The 26,036-nt window shown below is 43.0% G+C and overlaps 1 protein-coding gene and 1 long non-coding RNA gene across 2 annotated transcripts; one reads left to right on the top strand and one right to left on the bottom strand.

The window, feature by feature from the left end:
• The first annotated feature begins 1,909 nt into the window (after positions 1-1,909).
• Positions 1,910-3,865, top strand: LOC138665774 (uncharacterized). Its single transcript, XM_069753558.1, has 2 exons — positions 1,910-2,540; positions 2,824-3,865. Exons 1-2 carry the CDS (start codon positions 2,188-2,190, stop codon positions 3,704-3,706), a joined length of 1,236 nt encoding a protein of 411 aa, XP_069609659.1. The 5' UTR covers positions 1,910-2,187; the 3' UTR covers positions 3,707-3,865.
• A 1,344-nt stretch (positions 3,866-5,209) lies between these two features.
• LOC138667783 (uncharacterized) lies at positions 5,210-6,347 on the bottom strand. The gene is made up of 4 exons (XR_011318937.1): positions 6,067-6,347; positions 5,880-5,987; positions 5,717-5,788; positions 5,210-5,588 (listed from the first exon to the last, which is right to left on the bottom strand). It is a non-coding gene; the product is annotated as an uncharacterized lncRNA (long non-coding RNA).
• Between the last annotated feature and the right edge of the window lie 19,689 nt (positions 6,348-26,036).

Below are 26,036 nucleotides of genomic sequence, written 5' to 3'. Positions count from 1 at the left end.
AAAAAAAAATTCAGGTCATACACATTGTAACCCAGAGTCCACCGAGTATTCTGCTTTTTTCTGTTTTGAGCTACATAGCTCCATTGCAGAGATATTCAAATCTGTTACTGTTGTAGGGCAGTATGTGAAATCTCTACTTATAGTGCAACTGGCTGTTTCTTCAGCGTCTTCTCTAAGAGTGTGAGCTCTCACCTCTACCTTCCAGGGGCTGCCAATCACAGCTCTGCAGCGTCTGGACTGCTGGATCAGTTGCTGTGATTGGCTGCATCTGTGAAGGAAAGGCGCAAGCGCACGCCTTCATCCCCCAGGGAAGACTCTGAAAAAACAAAACATTGGACTACAAACACATAACAAATAATTTTTATTTCTATAGCTCCAACATATTCCTCAGACGTTTACCTTTTAGCATGGATTTGCACAGACAATAAAAACATTACAGTATAACAGAATTCAACAGAAACCAAAAGGATTGAGAGCCCTGATCACAATCTTACAATCTATGAGTTAATGCATGCCAAAAGGAATAAATGTGAATATCTCTGCAATATGTGTGCCTCCATAGTATTAGTAGTGTATAGCGTAGGGTAAGCATAGGATAAGACATAGTTTACGGCTTAGGACATAAAATAGGTAGGATAAAATAGTTGACTGTAGTTAGGTAGTGGCATCAGTGTAAGGTAATGGTTAATGTTTAGGACTACCCCATAGTGGGAGAGGCTTAGTTTTAGGGCAGGTGACTGCTTCCTCTAGTTAATAATATAGGACTAAGTTTAAGTGTCTGTAAGCAGTAGTGCTGCTTTGGGTGAACTACAGAAAAGGATACTAAGGGACTAGGGAGTAGCGTGGCCTTCATGTGAACAATGAGACAGAGTGGCCTTCCAAGGAAAAGGGGTAAATTTATATGAATATGTGTTACAAGAAACCCTGAGCTTGCTAAACACCGAAGGTAATGGGCCTAAACAGGACTAAGTTTGTGGGAACTATTCAGTGGTCCCAAGCAGTAGATCCAGGATGCCAATAGTGGAAGAAATAGAACATAAAACCACTAGGCAAGTAGAGAGACTTGCTGAACAGTACTATGGTGACAAGTTCGGCTGTGACAAAGTAGGACGAAACAGTGCACTTCACTGGCTTTTCAGTGAAAAGATACTGTGTGTATGGAAAATGCTCTTGGAGAGGGCAATTCTATTCCAAGGGCATTAGAGGTCTGTTCCAAAGATTCACAGACTCAAGAAGAGTAAAGCATCTGCACCAATGCCCAAACATTTTTTCACTTGGATCCAGGGCCAGGCGAAATAGAGTCTGAACAGAATCCAGACCCTCATCACCAGATGTTAACCCCTGGGAGTTGAGGTGATCCTGATGAGACTCAGATACCTGAGGTGCAGAAGGACTATACTGTGCTGTCAGGGCAGGAGGAGAAAGAGGGTGACTTTCAGGGCAAGGAGTGGGAGAACAGAGAGGATGATGACAAGGTTGTAGATTCCACTTGGCGTGAACTCAGAGGCACACATCTGAGTAGCTCAGCAGAGGAGTTGGAGGAGCAGGAAGACAAAGAGGTTACATTGCGGCTTCCCACACAGATACGGAGTGATGCAACCTTGACAAGCACTGCATTCTCAGCCACAACTCTGGCTGTGGCCAGCATCGGTCGCGGGTATGCAGTTCACATGGGTAGCCAGTGTTGCCTAGCCTGGACCTTCCTGGAGACCAAAAAGGATGACCAAACTTAAGTTATCTGCCAACTTTTAAGAAAAAAGACTCAATAGCGGCAACATTTCCAATAATTTGACTGCTACATGCATAAACCGGCACATGTGCGATTAACATGCATTAGTCTGTGAATCTGACTGCGCTAAAATGTGGCCTAAGGCTTCTTTCACACTTCAGTTGTGTGGCGTCAGTTAGGTCCGACATCGTGGCGGATCGACGGATCCGTCAAATTTGGTTGAAAAACGGTTCTAACGGATCCGTTTTTTTGACGGATCAGCTGCCCCGATCCGTTTAAAAAACGGATCCGTTAGAACCGTTGCGACCGTTTTTACATCCGTTGTAACCGTTTTTTGACGGATCCGTTTTTTAAAAGGGGAGGATTTCAATGTGATTGGCTACTGGATACTACTGCAAAACTATATATAGCGTGTATTTACACCACATCTTTGAAAGGTTGTAGAGAAAGTGGCAGAAATGGAAGGAGTCCTGGCGAACATTGCAAAGATCTATGCGGATTTTACTTTTGAGGCAAATCAGTTGGCAGTCAGCGTTCGAGAGAGGGAGGAACAAAGACTGCGCATCCTACGGCAGCGGCGGAAGAGAAGGCTGTGGATCCATCCCATCACAGCACAACGTATGACCCGTGGTGTTTATTCCACGCTTTACATGGAACTAAGGGAAAACCCTCAAAAGTTCTTCAATTATGTGAGGATGAGAGCTGAAAATTTCGAGTTTTTATTGGGCTATGTGGAAGACTGTATACGTAGACGAGACACCCAGATGCGATTCTCAATATCACCAGCAGAGCGTCTCATGGTGACTATTCGGTAAGTAATTTTTTTTTTTTAAATGATTCTCATTCATCAGACTTATAACTGTAATGTTGTTTTTTGAATTTTTTTATTAATTATTATTATTATTATTTATTATTATAGCGCCATTTATTCCATGGCGCTTTACATGTGAGGAGGGGTATACATAATAAAACAAGTACAATAATCTTGAAAAATACAAGTCACAACTGGTACAGGAGGAGAGAGGACCCTGCCCGCGAGGGCTCACAATCTACAAGATAATCTATTAATTATTGTCTTTTCGTTTTGTTAACAGATTCCTTGCAACTGGAGAGTCGTTCTCATCCCTCCATTTTCAGTATCGACTTGGGATATCCACCATCTCGGGGATCATCAGAGATACCTGCCGGGCATTGTGGGAGTGCCTACAAGCGGAATACATCCCAGAGCCATCACAGGAGAGGTGGCTGGAGATCGCCCAAAATTTTCAGCAAATTTGCCAGTTTCCAAATTGTGTTGGAGCAGTTGATGGAAAGCACATACGGATCGTCAAACCTTCAGGCTCTGGATCACAGTTTTATAACTATAAGAAGTACTTCTCTATTGTGTTGATGGCCATAGCCGATGCACAATGCAAGTTCATCGCTGTTGATATCGGTGCGTATGGACGCGCAAATGATTCACAAATCTTTAAAAATTCACCAATGGGGCGCCGTTTATATGGAGAGACATTTGATTTTCCGCCCCCTAGACCTCTCCCTGGAACCACTAGTCCACCATTACCATTTGTTTGTGTTGGAGATGATGCCTTCCAGCTTTCCCCACACTTGCTGAAACCCTTTGGAAGTAGTGGACTGACCCAGAGGAAAAAAATTTACAATTACCGCTTAACCAGAGCACGAAGAGTAGTGGAATGTGCTTTTGGCATCTTAACTGCCAAATGGAGAGTCCTGCTAACTGCAATTAAACTGCAGACTGAAACTGTCGATGATGTGGTCAAAGCGTGCGTTGTCCTGCACAATTTTGTTTTATCAAAAGAACAAGTTTCCCTGGAGGATAATGTTTCTGAAAGCACCTTACGGGATTACCAAAACCCCACTTTTCGCAGTCCAGTAGCAGTCTCCAGAATGCGGGACAGTTTTGCAGACTACTTCATGTCTCCTGCAGGATCAGTTGACTGGCAGTATGAAATGGTGTAAAAATTTTTTTCTTTTTACACTTGTAAAAATACCATTTTTTGTTTGCTTACAAAATCTTTGTACTTTAATGCAGCATTGTATGTTTTGCAACGGTACCCTTTAAACACTGTTATTGTTACTATTGCCATAACCTTGGTGATTTAAAAACTTTACAAAAAAAAAAAAGAAAAAGACAATAAAATTGTTTTTAAACCAAAAAACTGTTTATTTATTTACAGATTCTCATAGTTTGGGGTGGAGATAGTAGCGGAGGGGCTGACAGGGCGGACCACGTCGAGAGTGGGGGACAGGACATCACGGGGAGGAACAGAAGTAGAATGGGTGGTGAAAACATGAGGTTGTGTAGAGAGTTGAGGTGCAGATGTGGTGTGTGGGAGGTATGAAGGTGTTGGTGGGATTGGGAACGGAGAAGTTAAAGGGGAAGAATGGAAGGGGGACGGTAAAAACTGGGAAAGACTAAGGGGGGAAGGAACAAATGACGAAGGAGTAGAATGGACGGGAGGAGGACGGACAGGAGGAGGACGGACGGGAGGATAGACGGTGGATTGAGAGGGGAAAGGTGTTGACACATGAAGGGTAGGTGGAGGGGCATGGGACATCGCCTGCGCTAGAGCAGTGTGGCAGCCTTGCATCACATGCATCTGCAGGTCAGGAGTTAGATTTTCCATGTGCCTGAGGACTGACTGAAAAAAACAGTGCCTTGGTGACTGATTTGCATCTGATTGCATCCTATCAAGACGACTGCTGAGTTCAAGTATGCTTTTGTTAAGCATATTGTACCCAGCAGACGTTTGCTCACTCAAAAGCTTGATGGCACTGTGAAAGGATGCATTCAGCTGCAAAAAGTCAGGCGCATAGCTCCTTTCCTGACCTCTCTGGTGCTGCCGTCCTGACCACAAAGTTGGTCTAGATGTTGCGGCAGTGGCAGAGGGGTGGGGTAAAGGGAACTCTAACTCATCACCTGCAGCTTCAAGTGACGAAGTCCGCCCTGCTGCTCCAGCGCTGGTGGATGAGGCTGAGGGATCAAACGAAAGGGAAGGTGCAGAAACAGAGGGGTCGACGTGGTCCCCGGTGGCGGACTCTTGAGGGATCGCTCCAGAGGGGTGCAACTCTGATGCAGGCTCCCGAGTGCTGCAGAAAGTGCTGTTAAAGAGGAAAAAAAAAATTAGTATCTGGATATTACAATTGCCCTTGCTGCAAAAAAAATTGAAGGTTACACATTTTTACAGTTTGACTGAAAATATGTGGTGTTGAATATTTACCTTCTGCTCAGCAGCGTCGACCGGAGGAACGACAGGGCTCTGGCATGTTTGTATCTGCTCCTGCGTCCTCTAGATCCACTCGGGGCCTGCATCTCCTTATTAAACTCCCTCTTGAAGCGATCCCTGAGTGACCGCCACCGCACGATAATCCTGTTACCTGGAAAGAGAAAGCAAAAATTGGTTACTATACACCACATTAAATCATGCCTAACATAAGGTTATGAAGTGTGAATACTTACGCGCTAGATCCTGGGCCCCAGCATCGAGTTCCTCCCAGTTATCCATAACAGCACTGCACACTTCCTCCCATAGCCGTCGGGTGATTAACTGGTCAGCATGGCGGCGGTCCGACATGTTCCACAGCGGCTCCCGACTTTGTACTGCTTCGATGAGGGTGTTCACATCGATGCCCTCCTCTTCATCATCTTGTTCGGGAGCACGCTGTGAAGCCTAACAAAAAGATAAGAATAAAAAGGGAAAGATTACAACACATGAATTTTACATTTTACTAAACACCAAACCAAAAAGGAACTTACTCTTCGGCGACCGCCGCGATTATCATTCCGACGACTATGGGAGGTGCTTTGAGGAACTCTACGTCGAGCCCCGGATTGTGAAGACTAATTTAAAAAAAAAAATAAAATTAATAATGTTCTTTGATCGAGGCATATGTATTGTGTGTGCTGTGCTGAATGTTTGTGTTGGGTGTAGTGCATTGTATGTGAGGATCGGTCTGTTCAAAACTTACACTATGCGCTCCCGCTCCTTGTATTTCTCCACCCTGTCCGTCTCCTTCTGTTAGCCCCTCTGCTTCATATTCCTGTGAATACAGAATAAACACATAAAGGCTTAAAATACAATTGCCATTGTTGCACCAAAATAAAAAATTTATGAAGAAAAAAAATTAACACCTCAGTTTGCTGATGATGTGCTGGGGGGCTCTCAGAAGAAGACATTATGATCTTGCGTCTATCTTGGGTTGGTCGGTCCCTTGCTTGGGTCCTCTTGGTCCCTAGAATCTGTAAGCATAAAGGGAGTTCTAAGCTACTATACAAAAGGATAGATAGATAGATGCAGCTTTCAGGACTTTACACTTACATCTGTTTCCAAAACTTGGGGCTTGCCTATAGCTTGGGTCGGTCGGTCCCTTGCTTGGGTCCTCTTGGTCCCTAGAATCTGCAAGCATAAAGAGAGTTCTAAGCTACTATACAAAAGGATAGATGCAGCTTTCAGGACTTTACACTTACAACTTTTAAAAAAAAATGGGGAGCCTGCTTGTGTACGTCTTGGGTCAGTACCTACTACAGTACCTACAGTGCCAACTTATTTTTGATTTCCCCCACCACAAAAGAAAAAAAAATTCTACCGTCAAACTTGATGCACAAGCTGCCAAACCCTCTACCTCCTGTTTCCCCACACAAAAAAAACCCAAAAAATCCCTTTAAAACAACACCAAAACTACTTAGAACTTGATATGCGCAATGCGCATGCTGGTAAAACCCACCTAAACAAAGTTTAACCTTATAAAAAATGTTCCTCATTCGAAATTAAAATACCAATCCCCAAAATTGTTAATTATGATTACCCTACAGTTTGTATTTTCTAAAACCAGATAACATATTCTATAGCAAAGATTTGCATTACACATTTGTATATATAACCTTTACTGCATGTTTACCCAATATTACATTTATCTTGAAATGAGACTACTGACAGTTTTGTGAAATTTTTATTACTATATTTTTTTACATTTTCTTTTTTTTAGGGTACAGTAGGAGCTACACTGCTCTTTATTTGAAATACAAGTACATTATGGAAAACAACAAAGATGCAGAACACATCACACATCATTTATACACACACACAAAACAAATTTTACACCACAGCTATTCAAAATACCAGCATAGTATGAAAAACATATAAACAGGGCAGGCAGGCACACGCACGCACGCACACACAGCCACCTTCTGTCTGTCCCTCGGCGCTCTGCTTCTCTGCCCTGTGTAAGCACAGCGGCCGGAAAGCAGAGTGGTGACGTCACCGCTGTGCTCTGCTTTACGGCTGGCTGGCGCTCACAATGCAGAGAAGCACAGCACGGGGACAGACAGCGGAATTTACCTTTTTTTTTTTACTTTTACACTGGTAACCAGGGTAAACATCGGGTTACTAAGCGTGGCTCTGCAGTTAGTAACCCGATGTTTACTCTGGTTACCGGCATCGTTGGTCGCTGGAGAGCGGTCTGTGTGACAGCTCTCCAGCAACCAAACAGCGACGCTGCAGCGATCCAGATCGTTGTCGGTATCGCTGCAGCGTGTGACGGTACCTTTAGTAAATACATCAAAAATCAACATTAACCAATATGGCATGGACAAATGCACATGCAACCAACAAGATGCACACAAACATACCTGCAAGCAGAGTCATAACGCAAGCATAACACATGAACAGGCGTAATATTGACGAAGGCATAATAAGGTGCAGGCACATGAACACATACATACAAAAGCACACAGCAGTACAAAAATACACACACACACGGCCATCAGTCCTCCAGCTGGAGCTTGATATATTCACAGTGGCAGGCCTCGGGGTGGATCTGGACTGTAGCAGGGCACTGGCTGTTGCAGGACGACGGCAGGCCTCAGGTTGGATTCAGGTTTTAAAAGCTCTTGCTGTACTCAGTACGTCATACACAAATGCACACACACACACACACACACACACACATGCACGGTGGATGTCAGTACTCACATGGCTGTCTCAGGCAGGGTCTGGCTGGCACGGCCTCTCTGGCTGGCTGGCTGGCAGGGCCTCTCTGGCTGGCTGGCAGGGCCTGGCTGGCAAGGTCTTGCTTGCAGGGTCTGGCAGTGTGTCTCTGGCTGGCAGGGCCTCTCTGGCTGGCAGGGCCTCTCTGGCTAGCTGGCAGGGCCTCTCTGGCTGGCTGGCAAGGTCTTGCTGGCAGGGTCTGGCTGGGTCTCTCTTGCATTGAAGGGTCTGTCTTGCTGGCTGGTACATTTGGGAATGACCTGTCCTTATATAGTTTTTGGGTTGTCTGGGCAAAGTATCCACTTTTTGGAGCATGCTCAATCAAAAAAAGCGGATTGAGGCGACGGATCCGCCAAAAAGCGGATCGCGACGGATCCGTCGCCCATAGGCGCCCATTCTAAAAAAAGGCGGACACGACGGATCCGCCGCGGTCCGCCTTTTCGGCGGCGCCAAAAAACGTTACAAAGTCCGTCAATGTCTAGACAACGTCCGCCAAATATCGACGGATCCGTCGCATGGCGGATGGAACGGACGGCCATCCGCCACAATCCGTCTCTAATGCAAGTCAATGGGAAAATAGCGGATCCGCCAAAAAAAAATGGCGGATCCGCCATTTCACGAAAATGGCGGTTTTTGACTGACGCCGAAAGACTGAAGTGTGAAAGAGGCCTAAGAGGCCTCGCCAACCACCGGCAACCTCATCAACCACATTTGCTGCTTCTTCCTCCAGCACTGTTGCAAGTATTCTCACACAGGTCTCCGACCTCATAACCTCCACTTGTTTGGGTTTGTCATTACAGGAGAGGACATGCCTGCTGTTTTTGACCGATCCCAGACACTGAGCACATCACATCTTTCTCCATCCACCATAACATCTCTGCTTGCATCTCATTCACACTCTTCCCTCTCTCAGCACAGCAGCCAGTCTTCGGTCGAGCAGATGTAGTCACGTAAAAGATTGTTTCATACTACACATGCCAAAGCTAAGAGCTTGAACTTCACCATCTCCAATCTGTTGGCCATGGAAATGCTGCCTTTCCTCCTGGTGTATATAGACAATTTCTAAAAGCTGACGGCCATCGCAGTCCTCCAGTACCAGTTGCCCAGTCACCACTACTTCTCTAAGAAAGATGTGCCTGTGTGTTAAATATTAATAATTAATTGAATTATTCTTATTCTCAATTCTGTACTGAGCACATTGCATCTCGCTTACAAAAAGCTATTTCTGTATATGTATCTCAGAGTATAAGTCAACACCATATAGAGAGGACACGTGGTCTATGGGACACATTTAGAATCACAGCTCTTAGGAGGTGGAGGGGGATGTCACGTGGGGGTCACCTCCTGCCTGCTTCTCCATCATTCTTCATGGACTTCAGACAACTCACAGAAGGAATGAACAACTGGTAGCAATGATGACTTCTATTCCATGACAGACAGATACTTTTTACCATCTCCAGGAACAAACAATGATATGGACAAATGGACAATCTGCTCATAACTATTTCACCTATTTTATGTTTTGCTGCAATGTGGTTTTTTCTGTGGACAATCCAATAAACCACTGCATTTTTTATGAAAATATCATGACATTTTTTCTTTAAGAGTTAAGCATCTGGTAAAGAGTCCTGATTAAATAAATGTGTGAAATAAGCATATTTAACATTGAACAAGCCAGCCAGATCTGATTTATTGTGCTATTTTTGCGTGGATTTCCTTCTCTTTGCACACGGGGGATGAGAGCTTTGCTAAAGGTCAATTGTGCAAGTTTTCAGGAATTCCTCTACAACACTTCAAGTCACAAGAATCACACAGAGAACCTATGAGTGAGGAAAACAGGTGTCGGATGGATTGACAAGTAGTAGCATTACAAGTGCCGGACGTGCTGAAGACCAGAGCCCAGCGTTGTCCAACCAAGGAACTACAAGCTGAGATATTTCAAGGTAAGAAAAATGGATTTCATTAATTCGTATGCTAAGTCAAGTCAGCTGGAATTTTTAAGTTTGTACAAGTCTAACTTAGAAATATTTTGGCTGAGCTTATATGCAGAATTCAAGCAAATCTAAAGATAGATTCTAAGCTAATATCCAGAGAAATTTAAAAATATTTTACATTTGGTTGACGTATTCCATAAGTTTGTTTCAGAGAAATCAAAAAAAGACACGTATCTGTATTGGCCACTCAAGGTCACCTTGTGTCTCATGATGTAAAACAAGATGGAGGAAAGGTAGAAGGAACACATGTACAAAGACCACTAAAAATAGAAGACGACTCAGAGGCCCAACTCCAAACTAAAGTTATGAAAACTTGTTAAAATTATGCAAAATTATTCCTGCATGCGATAACAAAATCCATGTGTGCACAAATTCAGAGATATTTGAGAGTTTTGCTGATAAGTTCGATTTGACTAATGAGGAGAAAAATCAGTTGTTTAAAATGTGGCTTCCAGTAACTTTTTCCAGGCGGTTCTCATTACAAAATGCAGAATGATGAGTTCCATGAAGAAACAACCGATATGGGAAGAATAAAAATTCTGATATTCTGTGGATTAAAAGAAAATTATCCAGATATTGATATTCTTCTAAAATTAACCCCTTCCCGACCTGTGACACAGCGTATGCGTCATGAAAGTCGGTGCCAATCCGACCTGTGACGCATATGCTGTGTCACAGAAAGATCGCGTCCCTGCAGATCCGGTGAAAGGGTTAACTCCCATTTCACCCGATCTGCAGGGACAGGGGGAGTGGTAGTTTAGCCCAGGGGGGGTGGCTTCACCCCCTCGTGGCTACGATCGCTCTGATTGGCTGTTGAAAGTGAAACTGCCAATCAGAGCGATTTGTAATATTTCACCTAAAAAAATGGTGAAATATTACAATCCAGCCATGGCCGATGCTGCAATATCATCGGCCATGGCTGGAAATACTAATGTGCCCCCACCCCACCCCTCCGATCGCCCCCCCAGCCCCCCGATCTGTGGCCCGCTCCCCTCCGTCCTGTGCTCCGCTCCCCCGTCCTCCTGTCCGCTCCCCCCGTGCTCCAATCACACCCCCCGTGCTCCAATCAAACCCCCCCGCACTCCGATCCCCCCCCGTGCTCCGATCCACCCCCCCTGCACACCGATCCACCCCCCCTGCACACCGATCCACCCGCCCGCACACCGATCACTCTCCCCCATGCTCCGATCCCTCCCCCCCGTGCTCCGACGCCCCCCCGTGCCCTGATCTCCCCCCCCTGTGCCCTGATCTCCCCCCCTTATACTTACCGATCCTGGCGGGGTCCGTCCGTCTTCTTCCCCGAGCGCCGCAATGTTCCAAAATGGCGGGCGCATGCGCAGTGCGCCCGCCGAATCTGCCGGCCGGCAGATTCGTTCCAATGTGAATTTTGATCACTGTGATATAATCTATCACAGTGGTCAAAATAAAAAAACAGTAAATGACCCCCCCCATTTGTCCCCCATAGATAGGGACAATAATAAAATAAAGAATTTTTTTTTTTTCCACTAAGGTTGGAGTTAGAACTAGGGTTAGGGGTAGGGTTAGGGGTAGGGTTAGGGGTAGGGGTAGGGTTAGGGGTAGGGTTAGGGGTAGGGGTAGGGGTAGGGGTAGGGTTAGGGGTAGGTGTAGGGTTAGGGGTAGGGGTAGGGGTAGGGTTAGGGTTAGGGTTTCGGTATGTGCACACGTATTCTGGTCCTCTGCGGATTTTTCCGCAGCGGATTTGATAAATCCGCAGTGCTAAACCGCTGCGGATTTATGGCAGATTTACCGCGGTTTTTCTGCGCATTTCACTGCGGTTTTACAACTGCGATTTTCTATTGGAGCAGTTGTAAAACCGCTGTGGAATCCGCAGAAAGAAGTGACATGCTGCGGAATGTAAACCGCTGCGTTTCCGTGCAGTTTTTCCGCAGCATGTGTACAGCGATTTTTGTTTCCCATAGGTTTACATTGAAATGTAAACTCATGGGAAACTGCTGCGGATCCGCAGCGTTTTCCGCAGCGTGTGCACATACCTTTAGAATTAGGCTATGTGCACACGGTGCGGATTTGGCTGCGGATCCGCAGCGGATTGGCCGCTGCGGATCCGCAGCAGTGTTCCATCAGGTTTACAGTACCATGTAAACCTATGGAAAACCAAATCCGCTGTGCCCATGGTGCGGAAAATACCGCACGAAAACGCTGCGTTGTATTTTCCGCAGCATGTCAATTCTTTGTGCGGATTCCGCAGCGTTTTACACCTATTCCTCAATAGGAATCCGCAGGTGAAATCCGCAGTAAATCCGCAGGTAAAACGCAGTGCCTTTTACCCGCGGATTTTTCAAAAATGGTGCGGAAAAATCTCACACGAATCCGCAACGTGGGTACATAGCCTTAGGGTTAGGGTTGGGTTGGAATTAGGGTTGTGGTTAGGGTTAGGGGTGTGTTGGGGTTAGGGTTGTGGTTAGGGTTACGGCTACAGTTGGGATAAGGGTTAGGGGTGTGTTGGCGTTAGAATTGAGGGGTTTCCACTGTTTAGGCACATCAGGGGGTCTCCAAACGCAACATGGCGCCACCATTGATTCCAGCCAATCTTTTATTCAAAAAGTCAAATGGTGCTCCTTCCCTTCCGAGCCCCGACGTGTGCCCAAACAGTGGTTTACCCCCACATATGGGGTATCAGTGTACTCAGGACAAACTGGGCAACAATTACTGGGGTCCAATTTCTCCTGTTACCCTTGAGAAAATAAAAAATTGCTTGCTAAAACATCATTTTTGAGGAAAGAAAAATGATTTTTTATTTTCACGGCTCTGCGTTGTAAACGTCTGTGAAGCACTTGGGGGTTCAAAGTGCTCACCACATATCTAGATAAGTTCCTTGGGGGGTCTAGTTTCCAAAATGGGGTCACTTGTGGGGGGTTTCTACTGTTTAGGCACACCAGGGGCTCTGCAAACGCAACGTGACGCCCGCAGACCATTCCATCAAAGTCTGCATTTCAAAACGTCACTACTTGACTTCCGAGCCCCGACATGTGCCCAAACAGTGGTTTACCCCCACATATGGGGTATCAGCGTACTCAGGACAAACTGGGCAACAATTACTGGGGTCCAATTTCTCCTGTTACCCTTGAGAAAATAAAAAATTGCTTGCTAAAACATCATTTTTGAGGAAAGAAAAATGATTTTTTATTTTCACGGCTCTGCGTTGTAAACGTCTGTGAAGCACTTGGGGGTTCAAAGTGCTCACCACATATCTAGATAAGTTCCTTGGGGGGGTCTAGTTTCCAAAATGGGGTCACTTGTGGGGGGTTTCTACTGTTTAGGCACACCAGGGGCTCTGCAAACGCAACGTGACGCCCGCAGACCATTCCATCAAAGTCTGCATTTCAAAAGTCACTACTTCCCTTCTGAGCCCCGACGTGTGCCCAAACAGTGGTTTACCCCCACATATGGGGTATCAGCGTACTCAGGAGAAACTGGACAACAACTTTTGGGGTCCAATTTCTCCTGTAACCCTTGGGAAAATAAAAAATTCTGGGCTAAAAAATTATTTTTGAGGAAAGAAAACGTATTTATTATTTTCACTGCTCTGTGTTATAAACTTCTGTGAAGCACTTGGGGGTTCAAAGTGCTCACCTCACATCTAGATAAGTTCCTTTCGGGGTCTAGTTTCCAAAATGGGGTCACTTGTGGGGGGTTTCTACTGTTTAGGCACACTAGGGGCTCTGCAAACGCAACGTGACGCCCGCAGACCATTCCATCAAAGTCTGCATTTCAAAAGTCACTACTTCCCTTCTGAGCCCCGACATGTGCCCAAACTGTGGTTTACCCCCACATATGGGGTATCAGCGTACTCAGGAGAAACTGTACAACAACTTTTGGGGTCAAATTTCTCCTGTTACCCTTGGGAAAATAATAAATTGCAGGCTAAAAAATCATTTTAGAGAAAATAAAATTTTTATTTTATTTTCATGGCTCTGCGTTATAAACTTCTGTGAAGCACTTGGAAGTTTAAAGTCCTCACCACACATCTAGATTAGTTCCTTTGGGGGTCTAGTTTCCAAAATGGGGTCATATGTGGGGGATCTCCAATGTTTAGGCACACAGGGGCTCTCCAAACGTGACATGGTGTCCGCTAATGATTGGAGCTAATTTTCCATTTAAAAAGCCAATTGGCGTGCCTTCCCTTCCGAGCCCTGCCGTGCGCCCAAACAGTGGTTTACCCCCACATATGGGGTATCAGCGTACTCAGGACAAACTGGACAACAACATTTGCGGTCCAATTTCTCCTATTACCCTTGGCAAAATAGGAAATTCCAGGCTAAAAATCATTTTTGAGGAAAGAAAAATTATTTTTTATTTTCATGGCTCTGCATTATAAACTTCTGTGAAGCACCTGGGGGTTTAAAGTGCTCAATATGCATCTAGATAAGTTCCTTGGGGGGTCTAGTTTCCAAAATGGGGTCACTTGTGGGGGAGCTCCAATGCATAGACACACAGGGGCTCTCCAAACGCGACATGGTGTCCGCTAACAATTGGAGCTAATTTTCCATTCAAAAAGTCAAATGGCGCGCCTTCCCTTCCGAGCCCTGCCGTGTGCCCAAACAGTGGTTTACCCCCACATATGAGGTATCGGCGTACTCGGGAGAAATTGCCCAACAAATTTTAGGATTCATTTTATCCTATTGCCCATGTGAAAATGAAAAACTGAGGCGAAAATAATTTTTTTGTGAAAAAAAAAAGTACTTTTTCATTTTTACAGATCAATTTGTGAAGCACCTGAGGGTTTAAAGTGCTCAATATGCATCTAGATAAGTTCCTTGGGGGGTCTAGTTTCCAAAATGGGGTCATTTGTGGGGGAGCTCCAATGTTTAGGCACACGGGGGCTCTCCAAACACGACATGGTGTCCGCTAACGATGGAGATAATTTTTCATTCAAAAAGTCAAATGGCGCTCCTTCCCTTCCGAACCTTACCATGTGCCCAAACAGTGGTTTACCCCCACATGTGAGGTATCGGTGTACTCATGAGAAATTGCCCAACAAATTTTAGGATCCATTTTATCCTGTTGCCCATGTGAAAATGAAAAAAATTGAGGCTAAAAGAATTTTTTTGTGAAAAAAAAGTACTTTTTCATTTTTACGGATCAATTTGTGAAGCCCCCGGGGGTTCAAAGTTCTCACTATGCATCTAGATAAGTTCCTTGGGGCGTCTAGTTTCCAAAATGGGGTCACGTGTGGGGGAGCTCCAATTTTTAGGCACACGGGGGCTCTCCAAACGTGACATGGTGTCCGCTAAAGAGTGGAGCCAATTTTTCATTCAAAAAGTCAAATGGCGCTCCTTCCCTTCCAAGCCCTGCCGTGCGCCCAAACAGTGGTTTACCCCCACATATGAGGTATCAGCGTACTCAGGACAAATTGGACAACAACTTTCGTGGTTCAGTTTCTCCTTGTACCATTGGGAAAATAAAAAAAATGTTGCTAAAAGATAATTTTTGTGACTAAAAAGTTAAATGTTCATTTTTTCCTTCCATGTTGCTTCTGCTGCTGTGAAGCACCTGAAGGGTTAAAAAACTTCTTGAATGTGGTTTTGAGCACCTTGAGGGGTGCATTTTTTAGAATGGTGTCACTTTTGGGTATTTTCAGCCATATAGACCCCTCAAACTGACTTCAAATGTGAGGTGGTCCCTAAAAAAAATGGTTTTGTAAATTTCGTTGTAAAAATGAGAAATCGCTGGTCAAATTTTAACTCTTATAACTTCCTAGCAAAAAAAAATTTTGTTTCCAAAATTGTGCTGGTGTAAAGTAGACATGTGGGAAATGTTATTTATTAACTATTTTGTGTCACATAACTCTCTGGTTTAACAGAATAAAAATTCAAAATGTGAAAATTGCGAAATTTTCAAAATTTTCGCCAAATTTCCGTTTTTATCACAAATAAACGCAGAATTTATTGACCTAAATTTACCACTAACATGAAGCCCAATATGTCACGAAAAAACAATCTCAGAACCGCTAGGATCCGTTGAAGCGTTCCTGAGTTATTACCTCATAAAGGGACACTGGTCAGAATTGCAAAAAACGGCCAGGTCATTAAGGTCAAAATAGGCTGGGTCATGAAGGGGTTAAGGATTGGCCAGAAAGAATGTACTTTTACATTCATGTCCATATTTGAAATGTTGTACAAAACTGTCATTACAAATTTCAATACACAATTAATGATAAAATGTTTTGTAAACAAATTTGGATTCCTAAATTCTGTATCTTGTGTTATTGAGTAACAAAATGATTCTTTATTTGAATGTGTGCAATCCCTTGATTTTTCTAGAAAACATGAGAATCTTGAATGGAAAATAAATCATACTAAGTTTTTGAAAACAGACAGAATTAAATCTTATCAGAAGCTAAAATCAAAATCCCCAAAACTGAGTTATCCCCAAAATCAAATCTATGAAGTACGAAGAAAATTACATATTTGTTATAAGCCCTATCGAAAGATCCAAGAATCCACAAAAAAAGTTGCATTGAAAGAGTTAAAAATTCAGATCTGTCTGTAAAGATGGCGGAAATTGACAGACAGAACCAGGTGGCCTCACAAAGCCAGATTATGGACGGTAAGCAGAAGACTCCACTATTGGAGCTTTCCACAGAATCCATAAATCTAAGAATGGCAATTTTAAATAGTTTTTCAAGACATTATCGACAGTTAAGAGTTGATTTAGGTATTGGCTAAAAATGTAATTATATTATATGATGTGTAAATTAGTTATACAATGTATGATTTAGTAATTTGTAATTATTTTAAACAGTATAAATCTGCAGTTCTATAGTTTTGTAGATATAAATCCATATAGTATACAGTAAATACATATATTAATGTTGTATTTTTATATGTATAGTGAAATAATTAAAATTTACTCCAGTAATAATACTTAGAATTACATTAAATACATTTATTAAATATATACATACCGTATGTATAAAATATTTAAATTATTTTGTTTCTGAATAAATATGAAATTAACCTTTATCTTTTTTTTTTCCTTAGAATTTTCATTTCAAAGCAGGAATTGATCAAAAAACCTCTTACATGGATTTATGTTTTTATTTACACAGGAAGTTATAATAATTGCAAGATTTTATATCTTTAACACTTAAAAGAAATAATATATGATAAATTAGTTTTGTATGTTGTTAACTAATAATCTAGAATTTGTTTTCTTTGCATGGTAATAATATATATTTACTGCATGGCTGGATATCTTAGTAAGAAGAATTTTTAAACAAAAAAACACCAGTATACAGGCAAAGATGCTTACCTGTTCAAGGCCTCCAACAATTGCACTAACCAGGGTGCAGCGGACCCAAGTTAAGATGGCAAATACACAGGTGCAATAATGCCGATAATGCAGCCACCCTACAATGAGGAATTGGCCGCTTGGTGCACCTGTGCAAACAAATAGTCTGTATGTGGCGTGTTCACACAGGAATGCAAAGTATATGGCTCTAAGCCTATTAATGACGCCATATAGAGGGCTTACCATAATGCATCCTGTGCGAACAGAGGCCACAGTGTACAGAGCCATCTAACACCAGTATACAGGCAAAGATGCTTACCTGTTCAAGGCCTCCAACAATTGCACTAACCAGGGTGCAGCGGACCCAAGTTAAGATGGCAAATAAGAAGAATTTTTGAATAGCCCTCAGCCTTTGCAAGTCAAATGGATTCAGTTGCAGGCCCTGCACCAAATATATGGTTAGAACTAAGGCTCAAGTTTCTTATGGATCTTATGGATGAGTCTTTCTATCTATAAAATGGTTTACAAAGTGTTAGGTAATATGTATTTGGGGAATATTCAAAGAAATATTAAAATATTAAATTTAATAGTTCACAATGCACATTGATAATTAGGATACAATAATTTGGGCTAATATACATGTATTCTTACCTTTGTATGTGAAATACCGTATTTTTCGGACCATAAGACGCACCTTTTCCCCTCCAAATTTGGGAGGAAAGTGTGGGTGCGTCTTATGGTCCGGATGTAACATGTAAGGAGGGGGTGGCAGCAGCGAGTGGGATCCACTGTGATCCCACTCACAGGAGGCAGAAAAATGTCCCTGCTGCCTGGCTGCAGCACTGGGGAAACCAAGTGGTCCCGATGATTAAAGTGCAGTGAATATTCATTAGCCGCTTCCCCGCCTACCTGTCAGCTGAGCAGTGAGCAGGGAGCAGCCATTGAATACTCCTTCACTTAAGCAGCGACACACATGGTTTCCCCAGCACTGGATTCCTGCAGCAGCTGGTCCAGTGGAGGAGGCGGCAGCAGCAGGGACCAGGGGAGACAAGATTGCCGCATACCTGCCTGGGCTGTGCTGGATGCTGAAGCGTAAGGACCTGTGTGATGTCATGAAGTGGGCGGGCTGGAGCATCACATAGCAGCACAGAGCCCTCCCTCTTCTGATGTCATCACAGGTCCTTCAGACACCCACTAGAATCTGCAGGCTTCCTCCTCTGACCTGTGCTGTGGAGAGGCAACAAGAGGGAGGGCTCTGTGTGTGCAGTCATGGGATGCTCCAGCTTTTTACCTCACCACAGTGTGGCTGGCTGCCACAATTAAAAGGTTAGCCTTTACAACACACAATAAAACACTCCTGTGGTGAACTATAGCTCCCAGCATGCCATATGAGCTGCAGGGCATGCTGGAAGTTATAGTTCTCCCATGAGATCATAAAGCAGCACTCCAGTGTGCTGGAGTGCTGGAGTGGTGCTTTTAATATAAGCCCTGTGCCCCCATTCTTATACTCACCCTCCAGCGTCTTCATATAGTACTTTGCAGACACCACACCTCTCCCACAGCGCCATCATCTACCTGCCACTGTGACAGAAATGATTTGCTGTTTTGGAGGTAAAAGTGAGCCCCATTATTTTTTGGGACCCCGTGCATCAATTATATGTTCATCCCTTTATAGAGGCTTTATTCATTTTTAAGTATTTGTGCCGGTTTGTTAGAAAACTTCTTTACACCTTTTCACTTTGCAATGTCTGACAAATACAAGCTACTTATCTTTTAGTCACAGTTTTATGTATTTTAAAAATAAATTTTCCAATCATTGTCTGAAAGGTTAAAGATGGAAAATGGTGATACTTAGACAGAATGTACTGACTCAGTAAGCAGTGAACATTTCCATGTGAAGTTAAAAAAAATTATAGCTTTGCTCTGGATGATATTTTAGAAGTAAAAGATGTCACTGACATTTCTGACATTGATTGTTTATAGTTTCCATTTTCTTTTTCAATCTTGTACTTGTTTCATTTGCAAAAACTTCTCCAACATTGCTAGGCTAGATTCAAACCAAGTGTTTGTGGTATCCTAGACGTATTTGTTTTTTTTTATTAGAAAGAAACATGTATTCAAGCAAATATTTAATATGTTAGTCTCATCTTGGTGCTCTAGTCCAGAGAAACCTAGAAGAAACCTTCCCACAGGCCTGTCCTGAAGCACAGTCTGTCCCTATGATATATATGAATATGTTTATGCTTCGGGGCAGCCTGTAGGGAGGTCTCTTCTTGGTTTCTCTGGCCTAGAGCACTAAAATAAGACTTTGCCTACAGTTCTGCCCTTGAACGCCGGCATATCATTAACTTAAAACTTCTATCTCTGATTACACAAGAACCACAAGACGGACTTCTTCATCCCAAATATAATTTTAATCAGTATAACAGCAGCAACATGACAATGCCTGTAGTTTACTTAGCAAAACCCTGCTTACAGGTTCACTTTAAAGATCATTAGCGTTCTAAGACTGCCTAGTCACTTGCATTGAAAACATGGGTACAACGAGAAAATTACTTTTATTTCTCCCAGCAGCCTCTGACTTTCAGTTATAGAGGCGAGCCAGCATAACTTCAGTACATATTGAGCAGTCACTGTAAGCACGCCCTGGCACTGTGACATTGTATCAATGCAGAGATGGCTGTCAGTCAATGTTCTGGGGCATGGTTACAGCTGACACTCACTGTATACTGAGTAATGACTGAAGCTGCACTGGCACGCTTCTATAATTGAAAGACAGAGGCTGCCGGGAGAAATAACAATCATTTTTTCCTAATAGCCGTGGTTTCAGTGAGACAGCCAGGCAGCTTTATAACGCTATTAAAAGGTATTTTCCTGTGCTGGCGATGGGAGCAGCAGGCTCATGATTGTAAATATGTGATTTGCATACATGTGGTCAGATGATGACTAGATGGGCACGACCTCGCTCAAGTGTAGTCCAGTCGGAATGTGACTGTAAGTATGTAAATCGCATACTTGCAGACACATGACCGCTCAATGCTGGAACAGAATAGAGTAACTGCAGGCTTGTACCCTAAGGCCAGACAACCCTTTTAGCCTGCATATTAACCCCATATCTGCAGGTTAATATTGTTTTCAGATAAGCCAAGTTCCCTTTAATAAAGTGTTAGGGCTAGCGGAACGCACCGAGTAATAGGTAGGTAGCTACAAGGTGCGTTCGCAGCCCGGGGTCCACCGTGCAGAGATATCTGCTGCTAAGTAATGGCGGATGGACTCTGAGCTCACACGTGGGTTAAGCTTCACCCCATGTGAACTGGTAGCAAACTCTGTTGCCTCACAGAGTCGCGCTGTGCACAAAACTAATACCCTAACTAGGGTTGTGCTTGCTCTGGAACTCTTCTGTGCTAACCGCACACATGAAGGAACCAGATGCTAAGCCAATGGCTAATTGCCCCCACTGACGCCAGCTGCCTGCCTGAGTGTACAGTCACAATGCTACAGCTTCACACCACATAAAAACGGAGTGGTATAGTATCCACTGGCATAAGCCAAAACACATTTGATACTAGTGCATGGTCGTGCGGCCATGCGAGCCTTATATGGCTGCAGCAAGTAAAAGACCTTCCTGGAAGGACCAATGAGAGACTGCCATACCTGAGCATGTGACCCTAAATCTCCACTGAGAGATCTTGCCCTGGGCATGCTCAGTGTGTGCAGAGCAGGACTTAGTCCTAGCACTTAAAGGACCTTCCTGAAAGGACCAATGGACTTAGCTGCAGTATCTGACTATGTGACCCTCGATCTCCACTGAGAGATCTTACTCAGGGCATGCTCAGAACGAGAAAAGCAGGACTTAGTCCTAGAAGCATCTGCTCGCCGCTGCCCAGCACTGACTTCAATGGCAGAAGCAGGAAAAGCAGCAGTAACCCTTTGTACAGAGTGGGACTGAGCAAGACGCTGGGACCGATGTCTCCACTGAGCAGACTCCACTGCGGCAGGAGAAGAATGGGAGACTGCAGCGGAGATGGCCCGAGATTTTCCCTGTGCAGAGGCGGGAACTCGACCCCTAACATAAAGCATCAAAATTCGGATCCAATATTCAAACCTAAAGATCTTATAGTATCTTCCTTCTTAGTTATAGAAAATGTATTCATAAATGACATACTATGCCCGGTATTTGAAAGAGACAGATGTTTAAGTGTTTTATGTGCCAAGTTTAATTAGGGCACAGTGTCATCTTTATATAGCATAGATACAAATAGAGACATCAAAGAGGATTTACCATATCAAAAGATTGCTATCATCTAATGGTCACCTAACGCTACACATCTGAAATCATTTCTCCAGTAATTTGCATCTCTTGGTTATGTGCAGTGGCTTTGATCCACAATTGCAAAAGTTGCTTTATCATTTTACATTGGTGCCCAGATTAAGCCTGTATTGTATGTTACAGTTGGTAAATTTCACCTGGTCTGCCCAGCTTGGCCAGTCAAAAATTAGTAATATTGTAATGGTACAAACATTTAAAAGGAGATGGCACCAAGATAGAATGACACAGAATGTTTTTGAGCAAAATCAACTATTCATTCATATCCACAGCGAGCTTGGTGGTTACAGTTTTAAAAAAGTGGCGTCAATTAGTTCTTTCATACCTGGTGTGATATTATAGAAAATTGTAAGAGCACTAACTTTTGTAAGTTTTGGAACAGTGATTTACCATGGCTCCGAAAGCCATGTGCCATTGTATCTAGTTATTGAAGATGATAGGAAACCCTGCCAGACTGATTTCAGATTGTATACCATCTCTAAAATGTAGCTGTGCTAAAACTGATCCGGAGAAACTGTTAAAAAAGTGAAGACTGAGTAGTATTGGCTAGAATTGCCAGAGATACATCTTCATCAGGACTAAGTCAATCTTGAAGAAAACTCATCTGAGTTAAGATACACTAGATCCATTAAGTGATGCATGCTGCTTAATAAATGTAGCATATCTTTGACTTGTCTGTGCACCAAAAACAAAAACAAAAATCTGTGCCAGTTAAGATCTTTATTAGATTTCTATATTGACTCTTCAGCGAATCCTTCGGGCCATATCCTTCCACCCACTGTTAAGAACTGGCCAGGCAAGTATAAGCCCATAAAATAATAATGCCCAAACAATAATGTTTGTAAAGCTCTGTGGAATGAATGGCGCTATATAAGTGAGTAAAATAAATAAACAAATAAACAAATAAATAAAATGGCCACAAATTTTTGTGCAACTGCAAGAGATATGTAACTTTTCAGCTTTTCTTAGTAACGCCTCAAGGGCCTAACTATGCACACTTCTCAGGTCCACCTCTATCCCATCTGAAGACAGCTATCATTTCCAACATTTTCTCAGGATATTCATCAGTGTCTTCCTTCAGCCTTTTGACTTGGCCTTCAATGACTGAAGCACAATCCTACTCCCTTTATTCCCATAGCAGCGCTCCACCACCACCACACATCAGCTCACTGTTTACCCACACATGTGGTGCCAAACATCCTTTTTTTATGGACTTTTGCCCCTTTCTCTAGCAGTGTGGTACAACATTTAGAGGCAAAATGCCGCTCACCACAGCGTTTACAATGGGTCATCCGATCTTAGGCCAATGACATCCTCTCCTCCAGGAAGTCAGAAGCCAGGAAATTATGTTGGTGCTAACCTACTCTGACAGCGTAGCTTTACCGTGGCATTCATCAGCTTATAACAAAAGATGCACTGACCCTATGTCATGAAGGTGACTCGCGCAGTTTGAAAACGCCATCCTACTCACTGGGTGCACCGCTCTGCTCCTCCCAGTGTCAAACCAACCCATTGAACTGCTTTCTACAATACTTCCAGCACTACTAAATACTCCTGTTGCTGGATAGTCTCCAACCGGTTATAGAGAATTGCAGCCAGACTTTGCAGGAATTTAATCCACTGTGTACTGCATAGTTTTGCTTTGCCAGCCGATTCCCTGCCCACACGGGACATATTAGGGAGTCCTCAGTTCATGCACTGTGCGCTGCGAGGATTCGCCAGTTTCTGAGCCGGGATCGGCAATGATATATGCGATATGTATACTATCGGCCAGAACCTGACTAGTGGGCACGGCCTCGCTTCATACAAGCCCTTTAGACAGCCACTCCCACGGATGGCTGTGCCCTCGTTCCATATACTTGTATGGAGTAAGGCTGAACCTAACAGATGACTTCGGCCCGGGAGTCTGCATATCGCATATATCACCGCTGTTCCTGGCTTAGAAACTGGCAAATCCTTGCAGCACACAGTGCGTGCACTGGGGGGTTTCTAAGGTCTGCAGTCACTCTATCACTTTTTATTTTAGACCAGACTTTACTCTACATCTTGTAGTTTTTAGGATTTATATCCAAGTACAATTATTTTCCATGCAGTATTTTTTTCTACAAGTGTTTTCAAAAGCAGCTCTTTGACAGCTCCAATGACCTACCAACAATTAATACCCAACTTCTCCCTGGCAGTCAATACTGTAAAATCTAATAGACTGTAAAAGTCAAATGTTAACTTTAGCTGTCAAAGTAGATCATAATAACTTTCGAAAAAATTTGTTAAAAGGCAAAAACAAAAAAATTAATGTTCTACTCCTTAAAGAATTCGGAGAAATCTCCTCTTCATCTGCATTTAACATAATTAGCACTGACACTCCCAAGATGATGACAAAGTATGAGTTAATATTTCACACCTTGGAAACTTGTGATAGTAGTTGTACCGTGTACTGGAAGGCAATAGAAAGAGGTGATGTGTGGTAAAGTAGCTTGGATTTCTCCTCCTTTGGGGGATACTTTGTAATCACTGAAAGGTGAATTAATTTAATTGACTTGCACAGTAATTATCTCACATTTTTACATTGAGTAATTAAAAGCATGAGTTGTGTGTGGTGTACATGAGATGGTTAAGAAAAAGGAAGCTGTTGAAAACAGTAATTTTCATATCAACCTAGCTTAGACGTGATTAGATATTTCATAGCTTACCTGTTAATTGGCCAATAAATACATTAGCTTGTTTAGGTCGTAAATTAGTAATTAGTACTGTCTAGATTTTTCCTGGTGTAACCTGATATGGAAAACACTAGGGGCCCGCTTCATCAAAGTTTTTACACCAGGATTTTTGCATAACATTTTTTGAAAAGTCACAACATTTTGATGCAAAACGCTAGTCTATGTCATGGGGCTACCGCAACAGTGTGGAGCCAGAAGACTGCAGTTTCTGATTGCTCCCCTACTCTGGCACTGAGAAGAAGCACTTCTTTATTTTAATGGCAGACCAGGGGTTAATCGGCCATGTTGGAAATCTCTGTGATCACAGCTGAGCTCGGTTAGCCACTCCTTTCCCCTTTATAATCTGGGCTCTGTTACAAATCCTTGTCAGAGCTAGTATTTGCAGAATGGCTTCCAGTGGGAGAGGTGTTCATATGAGAAGGAGAGTTGGAGGAATTATCTGTGACTGTTTGTATGTGTGGTAATTCCTTATGCTTCTCTAGTTTGGGTTATTCTACTACCTCCACGCCCCGATGCATTCCTCTGTTATATATGAGTGAATATTTTGTATGCCTGGAGTTTTCTGCTAACCCTTGTTTGTACTACAGTGCATAGTAGTGCCCCTCTTCCCTGTGTGTGGGAAGAGAACAGACAGACTCATGAGATAAGGCAAGGGTGGAGGCCCTGACATCTTCACCTTCAGAAGTATCTCAGGGAATAGGGCAAGCTAGGGCACCCCCTAGTGTTAGGAACAGGGAAAGAGCGCCTGGTCCTGAGTCACTTGACAGCTGAGTCGTGACAGTCTGGATCTAGTGTTTGTGACTTTCGGCGTTCCCGTGCTATTGTTGCTGTTTCTATATATTAGGTAGGCTCTGGGACAGTACAGGGCATGGCAAACTCCGCTCATCAAATTCATGATGAGCAGCAGTGTTTCTTTTGCAAGAAATCTTACTCCAGTATCCATGGGCCTCCAGTTCACTAATATTCTTGGGTTTGTGTCTTGCATCTGTCTTCTTCAAATACTAGATTTTCTCCAATTCTAGGAAGAAACTGACAGCCACTTCAGAATCTTTCAAAACTTGGTGTACTTTGAGGTATGATTGGGATCTTTTTCCTAGTGGAATGTCCAATGACTCCCAAGCTTAAACTTCCTTACAGAGAGCATGACGTTTTCTCCTAGTATTAGTTTCTAAATTCCCTCTACTGGTGGCTTTAGGAAGTCAGAAAGTAATTTTTTTGAAGGGATTTTGGAGTTTTAATCAAAACAAAGAAAATTTAAAAAAATGAATCATTGTAAAATTTTGAACAACATGGTACATAAGAGTTGACATTGGAAGTTGGATTATTCTTATATTGGGCTGCCTGGCCAGTAGTCTAGTAATTCTGACGTTATTCGTTTATAGAGACAAGCTATAGCCATACTATCTGCTAGTAATGTCTTTGGCTCCTGTGCTTTCTTCATTGACATAAAAGCTGGGTTACAAAAAATGTGTAATTCTTAGTAATTTAATATATGTTTGAGAAGAACATTATAAAGCCTATGTTTTCACACCTCGTTGAAATAATGTAAATGAAAACACGCATTAACATCAGTCTGTGCTCATCTTGTACTTAAACTGAAATAAGTTATCTCCAGGGGACGTTCCTATTACACTGCGCCTCCGTGATACATTCTCACTGTGTGGATCGCTGTACTCAAGCAGTGATATGCATTTTTAATATCAACAAAAACATTCCCTACATTCTGCTTCTAATAAACCTGACAAAACAGCCCCATTGCCTATAACTTGATGTTTAATTAAAAGAATCATTTGTACACATGGCAGAAACATTACTACTTTATATTTTCTTTTTTTCTTCTTTTTTTTTTTTTTTTAAATCATGTTGTGTAACAATTTATTTTAAAACTTTCCAGAGACAAAAATTGATAGCAGCATAAATGACTAAATACCTATCTTTATCTGCTCAATGTAAGTTTGCTTGTCAGAGGCTACAGTCCTATGGGTCCCAGAG

Source organism: Ranitomeya imitator, chromosome 2, assembly GCF_032444005.1.
Source record: "Ranitomeya imitator isolate aRanImi1 chromosome 2, aRanImi1.pri, whole genome shotgun sequence".
Taxonomy (NCBI): domain Eukaryota; kingdom Metazoa; phylum Chordata; class Amphibia; order Anura; family Dendrobatidae; genus Ranitomeya; species Ranitomeya imitator.
Note: the sequence above shows the minus strand (reverse complement) of the source record. Positions and strands in the feature narration are given on the sequence as shown.